This window comes from Aptenodytes forsteri, unplaced genomic scaffold (assembly GCF_000699145.1).
Source record: "Aptenodytes forsteri isolate BGI_AS27 unplaced genomic scaffold, ASM69914v1 Scaffold164, whole genome shotgun sequence".
Classification (NCBI taxonomy): domain Eukaryota; kingdom Metazoa; phylum Chordata; class Aves; order Sphenisciformes; family Spheniscidae; genus Aptenodytes; species Aptenodytes forsteri.
In genome coordinates, this window is record NW_008795527.1 from 5,331,628 (window position 1) to 5,351,015 (window position 19,388).

The following is a 19,388-nucleotide window of genomic DNA, read 5'->3' on the forward strand; positions in this document are numbered from 1 at the left end:
ACAGAAGTGGAATTCCATAAATCATAAATAAAATGGCTTAGTCCAGAAGAAAGTATCTCCCTCCATCAAGCAAAACTGGACAGTGAGGTCTTACACTTCTGGGAACAGGTTGGTATGTGGCTTGAAGGTATGTATCCTTTTAACAAATGCAACAGACTACAAAAAAGGATGGCCTGTGTTGCTTATATTATTGCCTGATTATTTCCAGATGTTACTTAATAGATTTGCAGCCTTGCTGAATTACTCTTGTATCTTAGCTTGTCTTTTTGTGCTTTGCAAGAAGAGTAAACAAGAGGACCTACATACAGAGTTCATAGCCTAGTACTGATCCTGGATAAGATGTGTCTTAATACATTACAAGGTAATAGCATAGTTGAAACCAATTAAATTCTTGTCCATCATGTCACTAAACCAAAGAACGATTGTAAATTTGGTAAACTGCATAGGGGATTACAGGGAAACATTTGATTCAGCATTACAACTGATTTTAGAAGATTATCATGCAAAGCCAAATTAGCACACGGGAAACAATAATATCAGTAATTAGAAATAAACTAAAAGAATTGTTTTCTTAACTTAAAATCACTATTTATGAAATAGCAATAAACAGTAAATAGGTACCAATGGCCAGCTACAAATCTCAAAACAGAAAATGCTTCTTATTTTTAGCAGCATCTATGCAGAAATCTATTCCTGCCTCAGTAGTGTTCAACTGTGGATTTACTATCACTAAGCAATGAATATAGAAGCCTTCCAACTGCTAATCATGGCTTACTATTTACAAAGTTTATTTATAAACTCATTTTCATGCAAGTATAAAGTACTAATTCCATGGACAAATACACATTTGTTCACCACTCTAAATGATATACATTGTATTTGCATCTAATATTCAGAGAAGTGCAAAGTCCACGGTGACGTAAATAACAATAGTTTTGTAAACTATTAGATGAGCTCTCAAAAGATAGTAGTAACTGTATGATAACGTATCTTTTCATATACTGCTGAAATCAAACATTTTTGCAGTAAAAGAACATACATTTCAGCTACATTCAAGTGATTATTTTATTACCATATATTATGTCTTACAAACTTTACTGGAGATGAGCAAGAGCGCTACAAAACCATACCTTAACGCAAGAGGTGTATTGCATGGTACGTGCAGGCATAGCAAAGGAGAGAGAAGAACTGGAAAGAAAAACAAGCGAAGAAAACTTGCACAAAAATGGATAGTAATACTGACTAACACTGGGTTATAATCTTACATAACAGACCTGAAGGGCTAATAGAGATCCAATTTAGAAACATCTGTGCACTGTAGGTACAGTTTGGTGCAGATCGAGAGTGCACTAATACAGTCAATGGTGTACACATAAGATAATGCACAAAATACGCTGATTTGCATATAAACAACTAATTTGTTTACAGTAAGTAGGGCAGCACCATTGTAGTACTGCATCCTTGGCACTTAGTGATAGGACAACATGTATTTGGTTTAACTAAATTCATAAACAGGATATATACTGGTTTGTAAGATGTAAAACATACATTATCCCTTCGAACCTTCCGGTTTTACAGCATTTTTCTAATTTTCAAGTTCAAATGCAAACATGATACACTGGCTAGATATGGAAGACGTTTCCGATATTGGCTTAAAACAAGACCTTAAATAAAAGAATGACAGAATCACAAATTAATTCAAATGATATTAAACAAACCCGTTACTGATGTCTTGTGCTGAAAACAAAATCTGAAACGTTAAAAAAAAAAGCAACCTTGTAATACAACCCACAATGTCTTTATGGGTTTTTCCTGCATAGTAATTGCTTCCTTAATGTCCCTTTCATATACGGTATTTTCACTTAAAAGAACTGCTGAAGTTATTAATCTGAAAAATTGTAACTGAATTAGAAGTTTGGCCTAGCATATCATATCACACAGAATAGAAGAAAATATGCTCTTCTTCAAAGAAAGCATGTTTCAGCTATGAAAGGATTCCAATTGTAAGCGATTGTCCTTGTATTAAACAATATTAATTGGAGGGAGCCAATTTACTTTTGCCTGTTTTAAACAAACTGGCTAAATTGCTGTTTTATATATAACAAACATAATAAAACTGTTCTTAACATATAATGATGTAACACCTTAAAATTAACTGGTTTAAAATATTTTACAAAGACATTTTATTATATATGAACTATACAACACACAAGAGTATGAAATATTTTGAACATATACACATTTCTGTATTTTTCACGTAGATTATTATTTTGCACCAAACATTGGTGTCTGCAATTCTAACAATCCTCTCAGATAAAACCAAAACAAAAACCCAGAATGTTTTCGTGGATGTGTTTTTTTTTTTTCCTGAAAATAAAACCTATTATTACAAGGAGAATTTCTTTAATGACTTTTTCCTTCTCCCAATTTCATACTTTGCACAAAGCTTTTCAAATGGATCAACATACATAAAAATAATAACCTCTCTGTACTATGCAGTGCAATTTGCTAGGGATAAAGTTTAAATCAAAACTGACCCTTTCCCCACTACAAACATTGAAAACTGCAGTCAAAGTAAACGTCAGTACCAATCGCTATTGATACTCCTTTCCCCCAAATTTAAAATGCAATCCTTTTCAATATCCATTTTAATGAAAGTATTTGCATAGAGCAGCCTTGTATTATTTCTAAAGAACATTATGAGCATTTTAACACAAGATAAGGCACATGTTTTTTAGCATTAATAATCTAAAACTAATCCTGAGGATCTGCTCCTCCCCCTCAGCAAAATCTGCTTTTTTAATATACCCTGTATTACCTGAAGAAAGCAGAAAAGCCGTATAGAATAAACCAAAACTCTTTAGCTGAACTAAATTCAGAACATTAACTCCTGATAATAGTGTAACAAATCCACAGATAAAGAATTAAGTCATTCTCTAAGCAAATTATCTTTGGGGGGGTGGGGGTGAAAGATACAGCCAGTAGCACTGTAGATGTTAGATAAAAGTTCACATAGTCTGGATGACATTTATAGTGATTTTTGCTAAAATAAGCTCCCATCAGAAACAAGGTAGCTAAATTGTGAGGCACTTAAGGTTGACAAGAAAAGGAGGAATGCAAGGGGTCTGTTTCATAGAAAACCTGAAGTTGCATATCATACCCTTGTATTAAGCCTTCTATTAAAGTGCTAGAAATGGAGACTTAAAACAAAATTATTTAAATATAAAATACGTGATTAAAGAGCTTAGTATGCATTAAAATTAAGTGCTTTTGATTCTCACAAATTCAGAGCTTTTTAATAGTTTTTAAAAAATAAAGTCTGGAAATAATCCACATGTGAAATCATCTTCCTTGTGCCATTGATGCTATTTGTAAAGTGCCCAATTATTTTCTAAACAACAAAACCATTTGCCTTATCTTATGTTGTATAGCATGACATAGTCTGTAGTACATATGTAATCCATACTGCAATGACACAGTCAATCTGACAGAAAACAGCACATGCATACTTTTAGTCGGAAGTTTTAATTCCACCTGTCACTCTAAAAATCCAGGTCTTGGATTACATATCCACCAGTATATAGTGCAACCAACCTCATATTCTCAAAATGTAATTTAGTTGTTAAAGTCCGATGCTCAAAGATAGACTTAGCAAGCTTTTCCTCAGAGCAGCCTGACGCCCAGACAAAATCACAGATGGAGCTCTAGATCTGAATCACATAAATCCACTAGATGCCAAATCCGAGAAGGATCTGGGTTCTGTTGGATGATGAAGAGGCTGAAGATGTGTGGCAGTCTGCGTATTACTGATCACATCTAACTGAGAGGGATATGCTTCATTTACATTTCCTCCATTGAAACCGTTTTGGAACTGGCAGGAAAAAAAGACAATATAAATGGTTAGTATGGGAAACCGATTTATTTATAAGTTTTAAAAAAATCCTCCTAAAGACACAGATTGGATTAAATCATCTTAAAATATAATGAATAGCTTTAAAACTTTTTTTTTAAATGATGAATGATGAGACGTTAATTTGCATTAAAGTAGGGTCTGAATCATCAGTGAAACTTACCCATGTTGAAGTCAGTGGGAGTCCTACTTCTGGCTAAGTAAAGAAACATCACTATTATCTAAACCGTAATACAGCTTCCACTTGTAGAAATTACAGTCTGACTGAGCACTCCTAATTTCCACATCCAGCTGTTACATTTTAAAAGCAACCTTTTTACATCTTTTCATGTCTGCAATGGGATCCAGACTTTACAGCTCTTCCAGGAATGCGCATGCAGTCCTATTCGTAAGCTGAAGTGTACTGCATTCAATCCACAGGCTGAGCGATCGTAGGGTGGGCTTTTTTGACAAACGGTCTTCATATTGACAATGCCAAGTAAGAGCAATGAATGGCTTTCATCAGTCTTGACATAATTGTTCATAGGATTATTTTAATCATCTGATGTAATGCTTCCTGTCATGCTATGGAAAAGTCACTTTATCTACAAAATACTCCATTCAGTCATGCAAAGAAAATACAACAAAATATTTTAAACATTTCCATCACCTCTTCGGGAGTAGCCTATATCTTAAGTATTCATTCATTCAAGGTTTGTCCTTAAAACATGTATTATACATTCATTCATCTATCAAAATATGCTGGTTTTTGGAAACTTTTTTCCTTCTGCGCAAACACTGAAATTTGATTAACTGTGGACGGTTCTTCTAAGTTTTTAACAAGACTATAGCCACGTGAATTATGTTTTTAATCAAAGTTGCCATACTTTTAAAGACAGCTACAATAATATAAGCTAGGATTACTTCTAACAGAAGCAGATTATTTCAATATTCTTCATTAACAAGATGAGCACGCTCATTAAAATCTCTAAGAAAGTTCTCCACACAGAATCTAGTAATTAGCAAGGTTTCTCCTGTTTAAGAAAGGAATACCGACCTTAAACAAGCAATCAAATTATCTAAGGCCTTTCCGCCCTTCTCCATCACTGAAAGTATTTTTAGACCACATTGGCTATGATCCGACTGCAATTACACGTTAGGCAGAAAGTCAAGGCAGATGACCACAATAGACCCTTCTGGCTTTCTAATCGCCTAGTCTTTTCACATAAAAATTGATTCGAGTTAGAAGGCTGAGGAAAGGATAGCAATCATAGCTTGCATAGCAACGTCTGCCCTCTCTCCAGACTCTAACCGCTGATAGGGATGTCAGTGTGCTAAATCCAGCCACAAAGACTGCCCTACTTTGGTTTGGCTGTGTGAACGTAGGCTCAGACAGTACTATCCTATCTGCTTAGTCGCATCCTTACTAAAGTTACCAATTAGCAATAAAATCAAACCTTAAGTTTATTATCATAAGCAGCGATACATTCTCCCTATTTACAATAAAGAAATGTATATTATTTGCCATCATGGCTTTGGCACAGGTGATATTTTACAAGATTACTTCAAGTGCAGCAGATATACTTCTGACTTACTAGTTCCAATGGCTTCACATATTTTAAAGTCCTTAACTCCTCTGATACAGGACTAAATACAACCTCTGTAATATAAGCATATATAAATATAGGGTTATCTTTCCTTGGAGCAATGACATCTCTAGGTAAAAAAATGTTTCTACATTAAAACATTTCTCAGCATAACAACTTTGGTTTACATAGATCCTTACTTTGCCCTCAATCTATAAAAATGTTAATTGGCAGATGTGACTACAGGTCAAAACTGAGTACAGTCTGATACAACAGATGATGTTGGTTTTTTTCATGTGAACAGTATATAGCACTACGGGCTGCAAAAGTCAATGCCATTTGGTTTAGGAACAAGCAGTCTCTTCCCACCCCGCGCTGCACGCAGTTGGCATACATAAATTTTGGACCAGCAAGGACTTGGAGGTAGCTATCAGCTATCTACGATCACTCTTTTACAAAAGGGGTTGGGGGAATAATCCTTCCTTATCTCATCAAGAAGCGTGCTCCTCTTTTAAGCTCATTTGTACAAATGTTCAGCAGTTCTCTTCAGAAGTAAACAGGAGCTAACGTGCACAAGGGTAACGTCAGTTCTGCACCAGGCTTCTGCTTATGCAATGCTATCCAGATCCACACAGCATGGGTATACCATAGCAAGAGGGGCTGAATTTGCCTCTGAACAACTTAAGTAAGGATAACTTTTCACAAAGTGGCCCTTGGTCATTTTTTATGACAAACAAGCTAAATGCAATATTATTATTGCAGCACAGCATTCTAGTAAATATGAAGTAATAGATGTATTCATTTATTGCATTCAGAGATGCTTAGTCATTAGTCATTAAACTTTTTACAGATACATGAGAAGAAAAAGTGAACAAGAAAACAACAAAAAGGGGGCATTACAAAAATGATTAAGGCAGCATAACAACAAAACAATCTATGATATAAATTAATTTGAAACCAACCATTAAAAAGAAAGAAATGGAATTGCTTATGTGCTGGCTGTTCAAAACTGATGCACCACACCAGTATATCTTTTGTGAAAAGAACAATTCTATACTATATGGATGAACTTGGATGACCCTGGAACTGCTTCGCGACCCTATTATCAAGCACTATGAAGGACTACTAACACTGACCACAGCCAGGCAACATACAGCCAAGCACTGCGCAAGCTCGCGCACTGCAGTTTGCCAAAGTCACTTCATGCTATTACAGCCCTTGGGCACTCACGCAGGAGCTATTCATCTTGCTGAACTGTCCTGCATTTTAGCTAAATTTCTGTAATTCTGCAATTATATTTTTTCCACTAGTGAAACAGTTTTAAAAAGGATATGTTTTGTACTTGTATTAAGCATACTGAAAAACTGGGTATGTTCTACTTGCATTCCTCACCTCTGTCTTGTGTAGGTTAAATGCCAGTTAATACTTTAATTCTGTAAATGCTTATGCATGTGCATAAGCATTGGTAGGATCAGTACTTTAGAACATTAACTCATTGAGGTAAAAAAAGAAAAAAAAAGGATTGTGGATCTGTACTTGAGCAGCATTAACAGAAATAAATGGTACAATTTAAGGTACTTCAACAAAGGTTATTCAGAATCAGGAACTGCCTTAGTAATTGAATTTTTTTATTTCTAAGTTAATTTTACCTATGAAGAACTGTGCTTAAAACTGTAGTCTGTGCTATAGCCAGGCTCCTCTCTTCTATGGCTTTTACTGTGCATTCTCCTTAACACAATGTGAAAAAGGTCCAACTTACCTACTGTGAATATAATTTTTTCTTGCTCTTTTGTCTTCAGCAGACAATGCAGACAGCAGCTTGAGAAACAAGCTGACTTTCACTTATGGCAATATATAAAAATATTTTTGCAGTATCATCGTGTGTAGAAATGCAAGAGTTCATAATATTTCATGCTATTTATGTGATATTATAATCTGATACTTTAAGCAATCCTAAAATCAAAGAATCTGAGTAGCTAGAGAACACTAACATTTTAAAAACCAAGATATTTTTCTGCATCCTTACAACATATTTCATGAAAATGAATGTACCAGACAATATTACTGACATCATTCCACTCCTCTAAAAAAGGTATATAAGCAAATTCCAAGCTTTTGACCAATCTGCTTTTCCTTTGGGAAAAAGGAAAAATTTTTCCACTGGGAAAAATTGCTGGTAGGTACAACTTCTATTTCTACCTACTCTACTCCAAGAGAGTAGTTCACTCTCTTGCTTTAATACTGCCAAAGAGCTACCAGGATGTTGATACGTGTACATAAAAACTTGACCAAATGCAACTCTCTTCAGCCTAATGAACAAATAAAGCAAGGACATTCACACACTGCTAACCCATCAGTTTCAAACTCAGTGATTCAATTATGACAAACTCTGCATCCCAGTAGCCACCCAGAACAATAAAAACACAATTCAAAATGCAAGCAATGTAGCAATGCTGTCTACTTTACCTTGTTCAACAACGTTTGTTGACTTGCCATCATAGGATCATGTTGCATTTGATCCATGCAGCTGGGCTGTGCTTCTTGGGTGCACTGGTACATAGACACAGCGCCTGCATAGCATGTTTGAGGAGTTAGCATAACCGACTCAGAGTTTATCCCACACTCATGATTTTCAGGGACTTGCTGCAAACAACTGAGAAAATCCTCCAAGTTGGAAGAAGCAGAATAGGTTGGTCTGTCAAAACCTGCTACAGGGAAATCCATTTGAGCAAAATTAGAAAGCTGTGGCATCATCGCTGTGGGTTGCTTGTAAGGAATAAACTCTTGCCTACATGCGTAAGGGGAAGTGTTTACTTCTGATTTGTAAGAGAACTCGGATGTAGTGGCATGCATGCCAGGGAATACATATTGCTGGGGCTGCTGCTGTGAGCAGCTAAGAGGCATGCTGGTGCTAGAGCTCCAATCTGTGAACACCCCATTGACTTGCATATGTTTCATCTTTTGACAGAGCTGCTGCTGCTGCTGTTGCTGCTGCTGTTGCTGCTCCACAAGCTGTTTCTGGTGCTGATGAAGTTGATGTGAATCTAACTCTTGCTGTACCAAGCAACCTTCATTCTGGACCAGGGGCTGCTGCTGGTTACAGCCTGAATATAAAAAGTCAGACTTATTTAAGGAATCCTGAACATAAGTCAGGATTTCATCAGTTATGTCGATGTCCCCAATATCATCCACACCAGATAATTCAGTTTTAAAAAACTCCTCATCCTGCTGAATACACTTTAGATCTTCAAAGTCAATACCCAGATTTTTCATGATGCTGTACAAATCACTGGTTTTGTTATCTTGAAAGAGTGCTGCACTGTCTTCAGGAAGTGGAATAGCACTGTCCTGGGAACACTCCATTAGTTCCCGTTTGAGAATGTTGTGATTTCCAGCAGGTAGGAGATTATCCGTCCAGCCGCTGCTAACACCACTGCTCAGTTTATCCCTGCTGTCTGCAAAGAAGTTCCGCTCAAAGGAAAGTTTATGTGATGCTGGAGGGCAGAGATACACAGACTCATCTTGCCTTAACATGGCACCTAGGAGGGAGTTTGGATCCACAGAATCATTGTGTAGCGTTGCTTTGTCTCCTTTTCCCGTTGTGCTTTTATTCTTCAGCTGAGAGGGATCCATAAGGCTCGACATAGGGAAAGATACCTCATACAACACCGCCTCACCAGTGGCAAACATGAAGGGCAACTTCATGTTACGCTTCCGTAGATGTTCTGCCCCTTCTTCATCTCTGAAAATAAATCAAATATATAGCATAATACTGCAGTACTAAACAGTTACTGTAATCTTTTCTTCCCCTGGAATTAATATAAAAAAATGAACTATTCTATTTGTAGGCATTTTTCAAATTCCTAGCTATTCCAGCTCAACTTGGCTGAGCTAAACCAAGAGGCAGATTATGAAATAAGGAGCTTATGACTATAATACCACCTTTACATATTACATTTGTAATTAAATCTAGATAGCATACCCCATTTTCTGTGCATTATGAGCTGAAATGAAAATAAGCGGGCTTTGTTTCATGCATTATGTTTTTCTTGGCATAGCAAGTAAATTAATACTTCAATACTGAAGTATCTCTTTTTCTCCATTTTACAGACTCCTTAGCAAAAATTATTTAACCTGTATAATAATGCTGAATTCCATATTATGTACAATTTAGTTCAGCACCATAAATGACTTAATTTCTTTATGTTGTCTGTTGTTTCTTCTACACAACTGCAGCTGGATTTCTTAATTTTTGCTAACGGGGATACTGAATTAAAAATAGGTTGGATGGAATAACTTCGTGTTTGTACCGCTGCTCTTACTCTTTATATGAAATCAAAATCTCTAAAGTTTTAGACATAAAGGACTATGCCACATAAGTACCGAAACATTAGAATTCTTTTCAATGTTTGTTAGCAAATTGAAAGAGGTTTTCTTTTTGGAGTTCAGGATTTAAAGGGGGTTTATTTGAAAATAAAAAATTCCTTTCTGAATATAAACAAGCTCAAAAGTTTTCAGTTTTTGAAGTATACTGCTTTATGCGATGACAACTTACGTAAGAGGTCTTTGCGTGGCAATGATGTAATCTGGTCTTCCATTTTTGTAGACAAGACGTGCATTTGCCTGTACCCAGGCCCATCGATTTTCTTTGGTTAGAAGCCTAAATACAGTCATTCCACTCTCACCTGTCTTCATCACTAGAGTTAAAGAGTAAGCATACCGTTTACTGTCCAGTGAACAAAAATAGGAAAATCTGGCATGTCATGAAAGTAGTCCCATTTGTAGAGCAATTTTACAAATCTCATGTCCTCAATCACCCATTTCTGTGTAGCACTAATATATTCCTAGTGAAACAGGATGATCGATCACTTTAAGATGTCTACTTTAATTTACTGGTAAAATAAAAGCCAAAACTGCAAGCAAATGTAAGATATCCACTACAGATTGGCAACATCCTATATGGAGCTTCATCCATTATTTCTGCAATAACAAATTAATAAATACTAGAACATGTAAATTACAAAAGCCTAAGTCTCTTTTACATCCGAAAAGTGACCATTACTTAAGAAATTACAAAACACATTAGCTCTGAATCCAATTCTTTCACATTTTGACTGGTTAATGCAGAAGTACTTCAAAATCCATTATTTTTCACTCCCACTATCACTTCACTAGCAATGCTTTATAAACATAGTACATTTTCATCATACGTTGCTGAAAACACTGCATTCCTAGACAGAAAAATTAAATAAATAAATATTAAGAAAGTTTAAGAATCCTAACCAAAAATAATCTTTGCTACAAGACTTCTTTTTTATCTCAGCATCAAAAATGGGAGCAAAACCAGTTTTAAGACAAAGTTTCAAACCAAAATTTCACACCAGAGTTTCACCCCATTCTATTCTGGAAATATTTTCTTTCTTATTCCTTACCAAACAAACAAAACCACTGATAGGCAACAGTGACTGAGCTATACCTGAAACAGAAAACCTGCTTAATACAGGTTGAGAACTAACCTACTGAGGGGGAGTTATTTAATTGTATATAAAGCGACGAAAGAAAAAAGTTTTTCAAGAGAAGTCAGTAGAAAAGAAGCACCAACATATCCTGAAGATGTTTATGTAACTTCCAAAGACAAATATGTTATAGCTAACAAAAAAGTAAAGAAAGAAGTCCACTGAACAGTTACATCAGATAGCTGATATTTATTTCCTTAGCTTAACACATTATACTTCTCTCCTTAAGTTGTTACTTAAACCAAATCAAGCTGCCAAGAATCAAAACCAGAAACATATAGGACACTAGCATGCTAAATCAGAGATTAATTTCTGTTAAAAATCTTACACTGATATCAAAAGAAAATGCTTTATTTAACTTCCTAACAGGAAAGCTATCTTTGAAATAGTCCCTTTGCCCAAAGGAAGTTGTTGAAATAGCAGAAGTTGGCTGAGCAGAGAAGGAAGTGAGAAGAGCAAGATGGGACAGAAACTGGAATATATAACCTAAAAGGGTCTAGGTAGGAATATTAAATATTTCTTCATCCAGTAGAAGTTTTTATAGGGAGGGAAAGATCACATGAAATGAATAGTGTTCTTTTTGTTAATGACCACTTTTTTCTTTTTCTTTTTTTTTTTTTTTAAAAAGAGTATTTCATAGTATTTTTTCACTATGAATATAATCCATGCTTTGATTTTTCAGCCTTTCTTAGGGAATGAAACTTACTTCGGACATGATTTTCAGCACAATAAAGCATATCAGCTGCATGAACAAACTGGTATCCTGTTCCTCTCATACACAGCTCTGCTTCAGTGTATCCCAGGACAATCTTTCCTCTGGAAGGTAAAAAGAAAACAATTGCAACACTGCTGATGAACAAACTCACAGAATGAATGCCAAGCAAGTTAATTATGGCTAGAACATTTCAGACGTAAATGCTAACTACATTTTGTTGCAATATCAATTGTATGCGGAAGCATGACAGTTCTAATAAAAAAATGCAGTTAACAAATCATAAAATTTTACTAGTCCCCCAAGTTGCTTTCAGTGACTAGGAACGGGTTCACAAAATTATTAGATCATTAAAAAAAAAAGACTATGTCTACAGTTCAGCTGGACTCTTAATTCCATACTTTTGAACATACTCACTCACAGCAGGAAGCTCCCATTTGTTTCAATAAAGACACTGTTTGCCTCGCCCTATTTCATAGCATTTACCTATAGGTGTTCACATGTAGAATGAAGTAGGGCCTTAATGTTAGTTATCTAAAACTGCTTGCCTAATTTAGTATTTTTAGTAGCTTAAAATTAAAAACAGGGCATATCTCAGAACTACATCCCTTTTGTTATTGAGTGGTTTAGGACCTCTGTGTTTGCATTTAAACTTCCTATGATACGCCTCAGAGGAGTACTGACAATCGAGTCATGTTTGACCCTGGTAGCTAAAATTAGGGTACTTTACTAGAGGTCAGGGAGCTGAAGAACTTAACAGCATTTGTGTGAGCACTATGAGATACATGATAGAATGAAATAGTCAAAAAGAGACTGAAACAGGATTTGGAACAAAGAAATGGAGAGCCAAAAATGGGGGGGGGATGACACACAGGAAAAAAGTAGGAATGGAGAACAATATATGCAAAAGTGTAAAACGTGACAAAAATTGAAGGTTTCAAGTGAAGCATACTGAAAAAAAAAATCAAATAGAGGAAAGAAAAGCCTGTGTTAACATTTTGTTAACTTTTACTCTTATCAGTTTATAGAACCCAAGAAAAACATTTTGGTTTAATCAGTAGACAGAATACCGAGTAATTTCACTCCACGTTATTCTATAAGTAGGCATGGGAATCCATATAAGAGATTCCACTGAAAATTAGTCTGAAAGCTGAAAGCATTATCAGTCAAAAATAGGAGGGAGGGGAGAAGGACGGAAGGAGGCCAGAAACTTTTCTTTTGATAAAGAAGCATCTTAATGGGCTTCTTGCCATGTTGATGCATAGTTATGTTATGTTGATCTAGTAATGCAATAGTGTTTCCAGTTTTTATATAGGGAAAAGAATGGTTTGGAAATGGGAAAAATCTTAGTATGAAACAGACTTCATTTGTTTATTTTGAAGTAAATAACATTTCCATTGTATTTTACATCTATTTGAACCGAAGGAGAAAATGAAACACTTGTTCTATCAGTTCTAAAACCAAATTTCAACCAGATTTAAAAATTAAACTTTTCTTCTTCCCTAATTCATTAGTATTCTGTCTTTTGGGTTGTTTGTTTTGTTTTTTTGGAGTTTGGGGGCGGTGGTGTGTGTTTTGGTTTTTTTAATGATTGAGAGTCAGAAATCAATATGCCCTTTCAAGGAAGTACACTATCACAATCCCATTTCTCTCTACTTACTAACAGGGCTGAAGAGAAAAATCCTAACAGTTCCTAAACAATCATCAGTATTGACTGAAACAGTAGCCAGCTTTATATTTCAGATACATACTTGAAACCTATCTCATCAGCAAATTATTAGAGTATTATGCAGAATAATTTACACCTACTTTACATCACAGCCAGTAGGCGTGAAATCCAGTTTGTGTTTAGTTCTGAAGATGAAATTTTTGGTTCGTATCTCAAGGATAGATGGTGGCTGCAGGGGAGTAGCTACTGCAAACAGAGCGAGCTGAGGAGACAAAGTGGCACCATCCTTCCCTTTCTTGTTTTGTCCATGGAGAAACTTTAATCGTCCTTGAAAATTCATAGCCTTAGATGAGGAAAAAAGTAATTGTTATATGTTGGAGATAGTTAAGAGTAAGATATTTCTGTTATGATGTAAAACATATATTTTTTTAAGACCCATCAGATTCAAGCTTTGCAGCATGGAATACACAAAAGTCAGCTAACACGTACAGAATACTGTTGTTATACCCCTGAGCGTGTCACTTTGAGATCTACTAAACTCACTGGAAAAAGATCTAATGGGAAGGTTGTTTTATTAAAAAAAAAAAACAAAACAACAAACAAACCCAAACATGTAATAGCAAATGCCAACTGGATCTTCTAATATTCTAATGAACATGGCATTATACATACATACAATTAACATAATATTATTTCTCTTGCATTTCTGTCAGTCATTAGTATAAAGTATGCAAATGTGTACAATTGCAAAATCCTATATAAACAATTCTATTTATAAGAAGTCACCCAGAGGGTGATAAACCCATATTTCTTTTAAAATCTACAGCATTGACAAACAAACAAACAAAAAATTATTAAAAAGAGCAAGCACAGACTTTCCCAAATAAGGGAAAACTATGGTTCTGTTATTTATTATGACTTACTGCATCTCAAGATACCCAACAGAAAATAATCTTTGTAATGCTTGTTTATCCGCAAATCACACAGTACTTTACAAAAGCAGATGCTTATTCGTATTTCACTGAGGAAACTGAGCCATGACAAATGAGAGAACTTGCACCTGGTTGTAACCACATGTTGAAGGGGACACATTTAGTGCCACTAACTGAAACATACTGGTTCAAGCAGCTCAGATACCTATGGAGACTTAACAAATAAAGTAAGCTGGCATTCATATTTTAAGGATAATGCAGGTTTCCAACTTGCAAGCATGTGTGGAAGTTTTTACATAACTCCATACTCACCAGGAACCCAGATGAATTATCCAGGAGGCATCGTAACCTGCAGATGAAATTCCTTTCCATAAAGGAAGAATTCTCTGGAGGAAGTTGGTCTGGGTTATAACAGGTTGCTGGCTGTGAAAAGCCATTATCTCCTGCAGGAAAGGATTATTTATAAGAATTATTTTTAGAAGAACACCTAGTGAAGCCTATCTATAACAAATCGTCTTCCGTCTCATAAACAAAGCGTTAGGTCATGACCTGAGCAAGAACAATGTAAACTGGAAACATCCTCAGAACCTATACCGATTATAACACTAGGTTAAGTATCAGTTCTTCTGATGGGATTATGTTTTACAGGCTATGGTATTTGAAAACTGCATGCAATTTTTTTTTTTTTTTAAGTGGTGTTTTTTGGTGTTTTGTTTTGGGGTTTCGTTTGTTTGTTTTTTAATTTATTCATTATGTTTGTCAACAATCCAGATTCAGAATCAGTTGCAGAGAGCAGAGTTCTCAGCAGAGAGCACACCCACATTTCTGCAATGGCAGGATCTGCGAAAGCATAATAACTGAGTATTCAAAAGCTCAGTAGATGGTATCAAACTGTGAAACTGTTACTTTCCAGACAGCCAGGTGAAAACTGGTGTAGCAATAAATAAAAAGAAGCATCTTCAGGGAACCACCACAATAAACCAATGTGAGTGCTTTCTCTAATGGATGCAAAAAACCCCTACTAAATAGTGAAAATATTTCTGTGCTGTGCTGATCAAGAAAACGCCATAGTTATCTCTCCAGAGGAACCTGGAGCACTTGTGTTTTGTGGGTTTTGTTTGTTTGTTTTTTTTAAAAAAGACTCAAAAACATGATTGATAGCTAGGATAACAACATGATATTCTTCTGCCACTTCGGGACAAGCATTTGCTGCTAAATGGCATTTAGAAAACAGACTTAAGCATTTGGAATATAAAGTAAAAACAGAAGGTAAATCAATAAACTTCTTATAGAATACATATGTTCTGCATGAGACTACATATACAGAGATACCAGAGCATGTCTACTCACAGCAAATTTAGCAAAGTGATCTTGTTTGTAATACATATAAAAAACCACAAACTGGTCGTTCCCTAGGAATTCATACATGCAGAAAATTAAGAAGAAACAGTGTAAAATGCTATTTTAGAGTGCTAAATACTCTGTAATTTAAAAAATATTCCATAAACTCCAAGAGAACTGATTGCCATATACGGACAAAAGAAGAATACAGATTTTAAGAAAGAACCTTCCAGACTTGGAGATGAAGTCAGGGAGAGCATGTCACTTAATCACACACCACATTATGTTCTCTGGAACATAATTCTGTCTCTTGGACAGCTGAAAAAACTTACAGATAGGCTAGGGGGTTTGTGCAATGGCAAATCAAACCCAAAGGAAAACAAATCATAACCAAAAGCCAGTTCAATTTAATCTCCTATTAATTCAAGGGACTGAACTTGAGTCAGATGAGATTGCTGATGGTTCACCAAGAGGCCTTGCAACCTAAGGCCATATAAATCCAACAAGAATGCTGAGTTATCCAGCTTTTCAGATAAAATCAGGAGATACCTTTTCTTTCTTAAAAGAACTGCTATGCAAGGTCAATTTTTGCTGAACAAACTTAAAGGTATGGAGAAAAAGAAAAAGGGCCCTATCTGATAGCGTGTATGGAAAGGGATAATCTGAAATTACAGCCATCTGCAGAACCGTGTTTTGGCCAAAGCCATCATGATGAGCTGATCCCACAGGTACAGAAACTCATATACTTGTAGTCCAAGATAGTTACCACCTAACTTTGATAGTAGAAAATAACAAATTCCCACACTTGTCATATGGATGGTTCTCAACAGACAAAAGCAAACTTACTTCCTTACTGCCTACTGCTGCAAATTTTTTTTTTTTAATTGCCTAGTTGCTGGTGAGAATTTTCAACACTTCTGAGGCACTGCTTCTCCAAGAGGTGCTGAAATGAGTTAGATGCTCTCTGAAGAAGCAATGATTATGAAGAAAGGGCATCAAAGAAACAGCTTGCAAATCCCAACTCATCTTTCAAAAATGCCATCTCCGACATCCTTGAGAATCCCTGCATATACATTACTCAAGGTCTCCTCAAAATGGTTAATACACTCGTGTATTAACATTCCCATTTCACAAGTATCAGCACCAAGGAAGCCACTAAAATACTCCTTTTTTTTTTCCCCCAAGCAATCCCAATATTTGTGTTCCTTTTCTATTGCCACAACTTTATTCCTGCAAGACCAACTACTACTGAGAAAGGTGCCAGCTAGTGAGGCCGGAAGAATATTGGTATCAACAGTTGGCTACAGTCAGAAGAACTGACTGAAAGAGCTGCTGGCCAGGCAGGAGTGTACTGAGAGCACTGAGTGGTTTAGGGCGACTTGAAGGCCCTGTGTGTGTTTGTTCAGTCAATTCTTTCACGGAGATTAATGAGGCTATGGGCAACTTCTTGGAGGGGATGTAGGGAAAGACTTTAATCACCAATAGCAGGCTCCTCGAAGGGCTCTGATTAAGTCCTCCAACTCAGATAAATCTTGTGGCTGAGGAATGCCTACTGAGTGTAGCTCTAGTCTCCAATAAGCAGTGCAAGGCTTTCTGCTGGCATCCTTGGCACTGGCAGGCGTGCCATTCAGCATTTCTGCCATGGGAGCAACTCAGTGTTATTCTTTTGGTAAATACAGGGCTGTCATTTGAATGCAGGTATCTTATCTGGGTTCTCTCAAGTGTCTGTCAACTTCCCTAGTAAAACGGGCAGTTCCCAAGAGTGAACAAGGCTTTGGTGGAAGAAGAAACAGAATCTATAGCTCGCAAGAGGGAGGGGGGAACAGAACTCAAAACGAGGGAATGGGCTTCAAGCCCAAGCCTCCTACATTTGTGAAAGGAACACTGCTGCACTTTTCCAGGCAGACAGGAGGCAGAGAGGTTTTAGTGCCAGGATCTTGGAGAAGTGATTCCCTGTAAGAAGGTAAAGTACAGAGCGTCCGCAATCCCTGGAGAAAAATTACCAGTTAACACTACAGGGGGTAGAACCCATGTCCCTCATGAAGTTCACATTGAAGCTCATCAACACCATGCAGTGATTTGCAGAACATGCTGTGCATTAAGTCCCTTTCTTTCTCCTTAAGCTCAAGACCATACATGGTTGCGTAGCAAGTGAACTTTAAAAGATAACCTAAACTTGAGGCTGCAAAAGAGGTAGTTGGGACTGAAAAATGAGAATTTTGCAAACTTCTCTACGAACAGGCTGGGAGGAGTGTCTGGGAAGCACAGTAAATAGCTGAGGAGACCAGTGGTCTAGGGGTATACCAGAATATTGAGTGAGAAGCAACCAGTCCAGGCTAACTGAAGCCGAATTAGTTCCCAGACTCAGGCTGGAATCTGTGCTTAAGCCTGAGCACAATTATAATATGTCTATAAATATCTACATAATATGAGCTGAATGTATTAAAAAGGAAATGGATTAAATTAGCAAAAATGGGGAGGATCCTTATGATCATTGCATTATCCTTTGTTATAAATCTGAACTCAGTTTAAAAAAGCCTCAATGGCCAAACTTGAGGCCCCAAAATAATTAGCAGCTTCTAGTAAGCTAGGAACACAAGGTACAAAACATACGATTGTTTGTAATCCTGCTCAGCACTTCCAACATTCAGTTAAACCTGATGCCAAGTCAACCTGGCATCGTATTTTTCAAACACAACCTTTTATAAATTCATATGCACTTGCTTAAGCGCTACAGAACACCATTTCACTTTGAAGCAAACAGTAAGCCACCGCATAAAAACCTGGTTTCTGAGTGCCAGCAGCTGTTTGCTGTACCAAATTGTAATATTAACTAGTTCTTTAGCATGTTTTCAACTGGATTTTGTAGATTGATCCACAGATGATATAACAATGTTGACCACTAAATGAAAAATTGAAATATACCGAGCCAAACAAGTGAATAACATTTGCTGGTTTTTATTTCTCTACCAAATCATGGCATTTCTGTACTATAAAATATTAAATGGGAAACTGTTAGAGTTTTAAATCAAGTTGCTTTACGAACGATGGATTTATTAAAAAATAATATGGACTTTTTCTGGATTTAAAAAAATTATCTATGACCAAGTAACTTGGAGTAACATAGAGCTTTACCTACATATTCAAACAACTGTTGTGCAAAATGGAGCATTACAGTTGTCTCAACAGATTTGTCATTATCATCAGGCAGGCATACGCTTCCCATATTACGCGTAACTATCTGTACCAACACATCCCTGTTCCGATATGTAAGCAACGTGTTTCTCAATATAGCAGGTCACTTAAGCATCAGTCAATAACACATGGCAATCTGATGCCTAACAAGCATACTATTTGGGCCCCTCACTACAAGAAGGACATTGAGGTGCTGGAGCGTGTGCAGAGAAGGGCAACGAGGCTGGTGAGGGGTCTGGAGAACAAGTCTTATGAGGAGCGGCTGAGGGAACTGGGGCTGTTTAGCCTGGAGAAAAGGAGGCTGAGGGGAGACCTCATCACTCTCTACAACTACCTGAAAGGAGGTTGTAGCGAGGTGGGTGTTGGTCTCTTCTCCCAAGTAACTAGTGACAGGACGAGAGGAAATAGCCTCAAGTTGCGCCAGGGGAGGTTTAGAGTGGACGTGAGGAAAAATGTCTTTACTGAAAGAGTGGTGAAACATTGGAACAGGCTGCCCAGGGAAGTGGTGGAGTCCCCATCCCTGGAGATATTTAAAAGACATGTAGATG

At 36.6% G+C, this 19,388-nt stretch overlaps 1 protein-coding gene across 1 annotated transcript in view; it reads right to left on the bottom strand.

The window, feature by feature from the left end:
- Nucleotides 1-1,049: 1,049 nt before the first annotated feature.
- Nucleotides 1,050-19,388, bottom strand: part of AHR (aryl hydrocarbon receptor) — a 58,377-nt gene continuing 40,038 nt past the window's right edge. The window contains exons 5-10 of the mRNA XM_009282060.2: nucleotides 14,617-14,747; nucleotides 13,513-13,715; nucleotides 11,698-11,807; nucleotides 10,031-10,172; nucleotides 7,942-9,217; nucleotides 1,050-3,871 (exon numbers count right to left, since the gene is read on the bottom strand). Of these exons, the coding sequence (XP_009280335.1) occupies nucleotides 3,716-3,871; nucleotides 7,942-9,217; nucleotides 10,031-10,172; nucleotides 11,698-11,807; nucleotides 13,513-13,715; nucleotides 14,617-14,747 (2,018 nt within the window). The 3' untranslated portion in view covers nucleotides 1,050-3,715. The remainder of the gene's footprint in view (nucleotides 3,872-7,941; nucleotides 9,218-10,030; nucleotides 10,173-11,697; nucleotides 11,808-13,512; nucleotides 13,716-14,616; nucleotides 14,748-19,388) is intronic.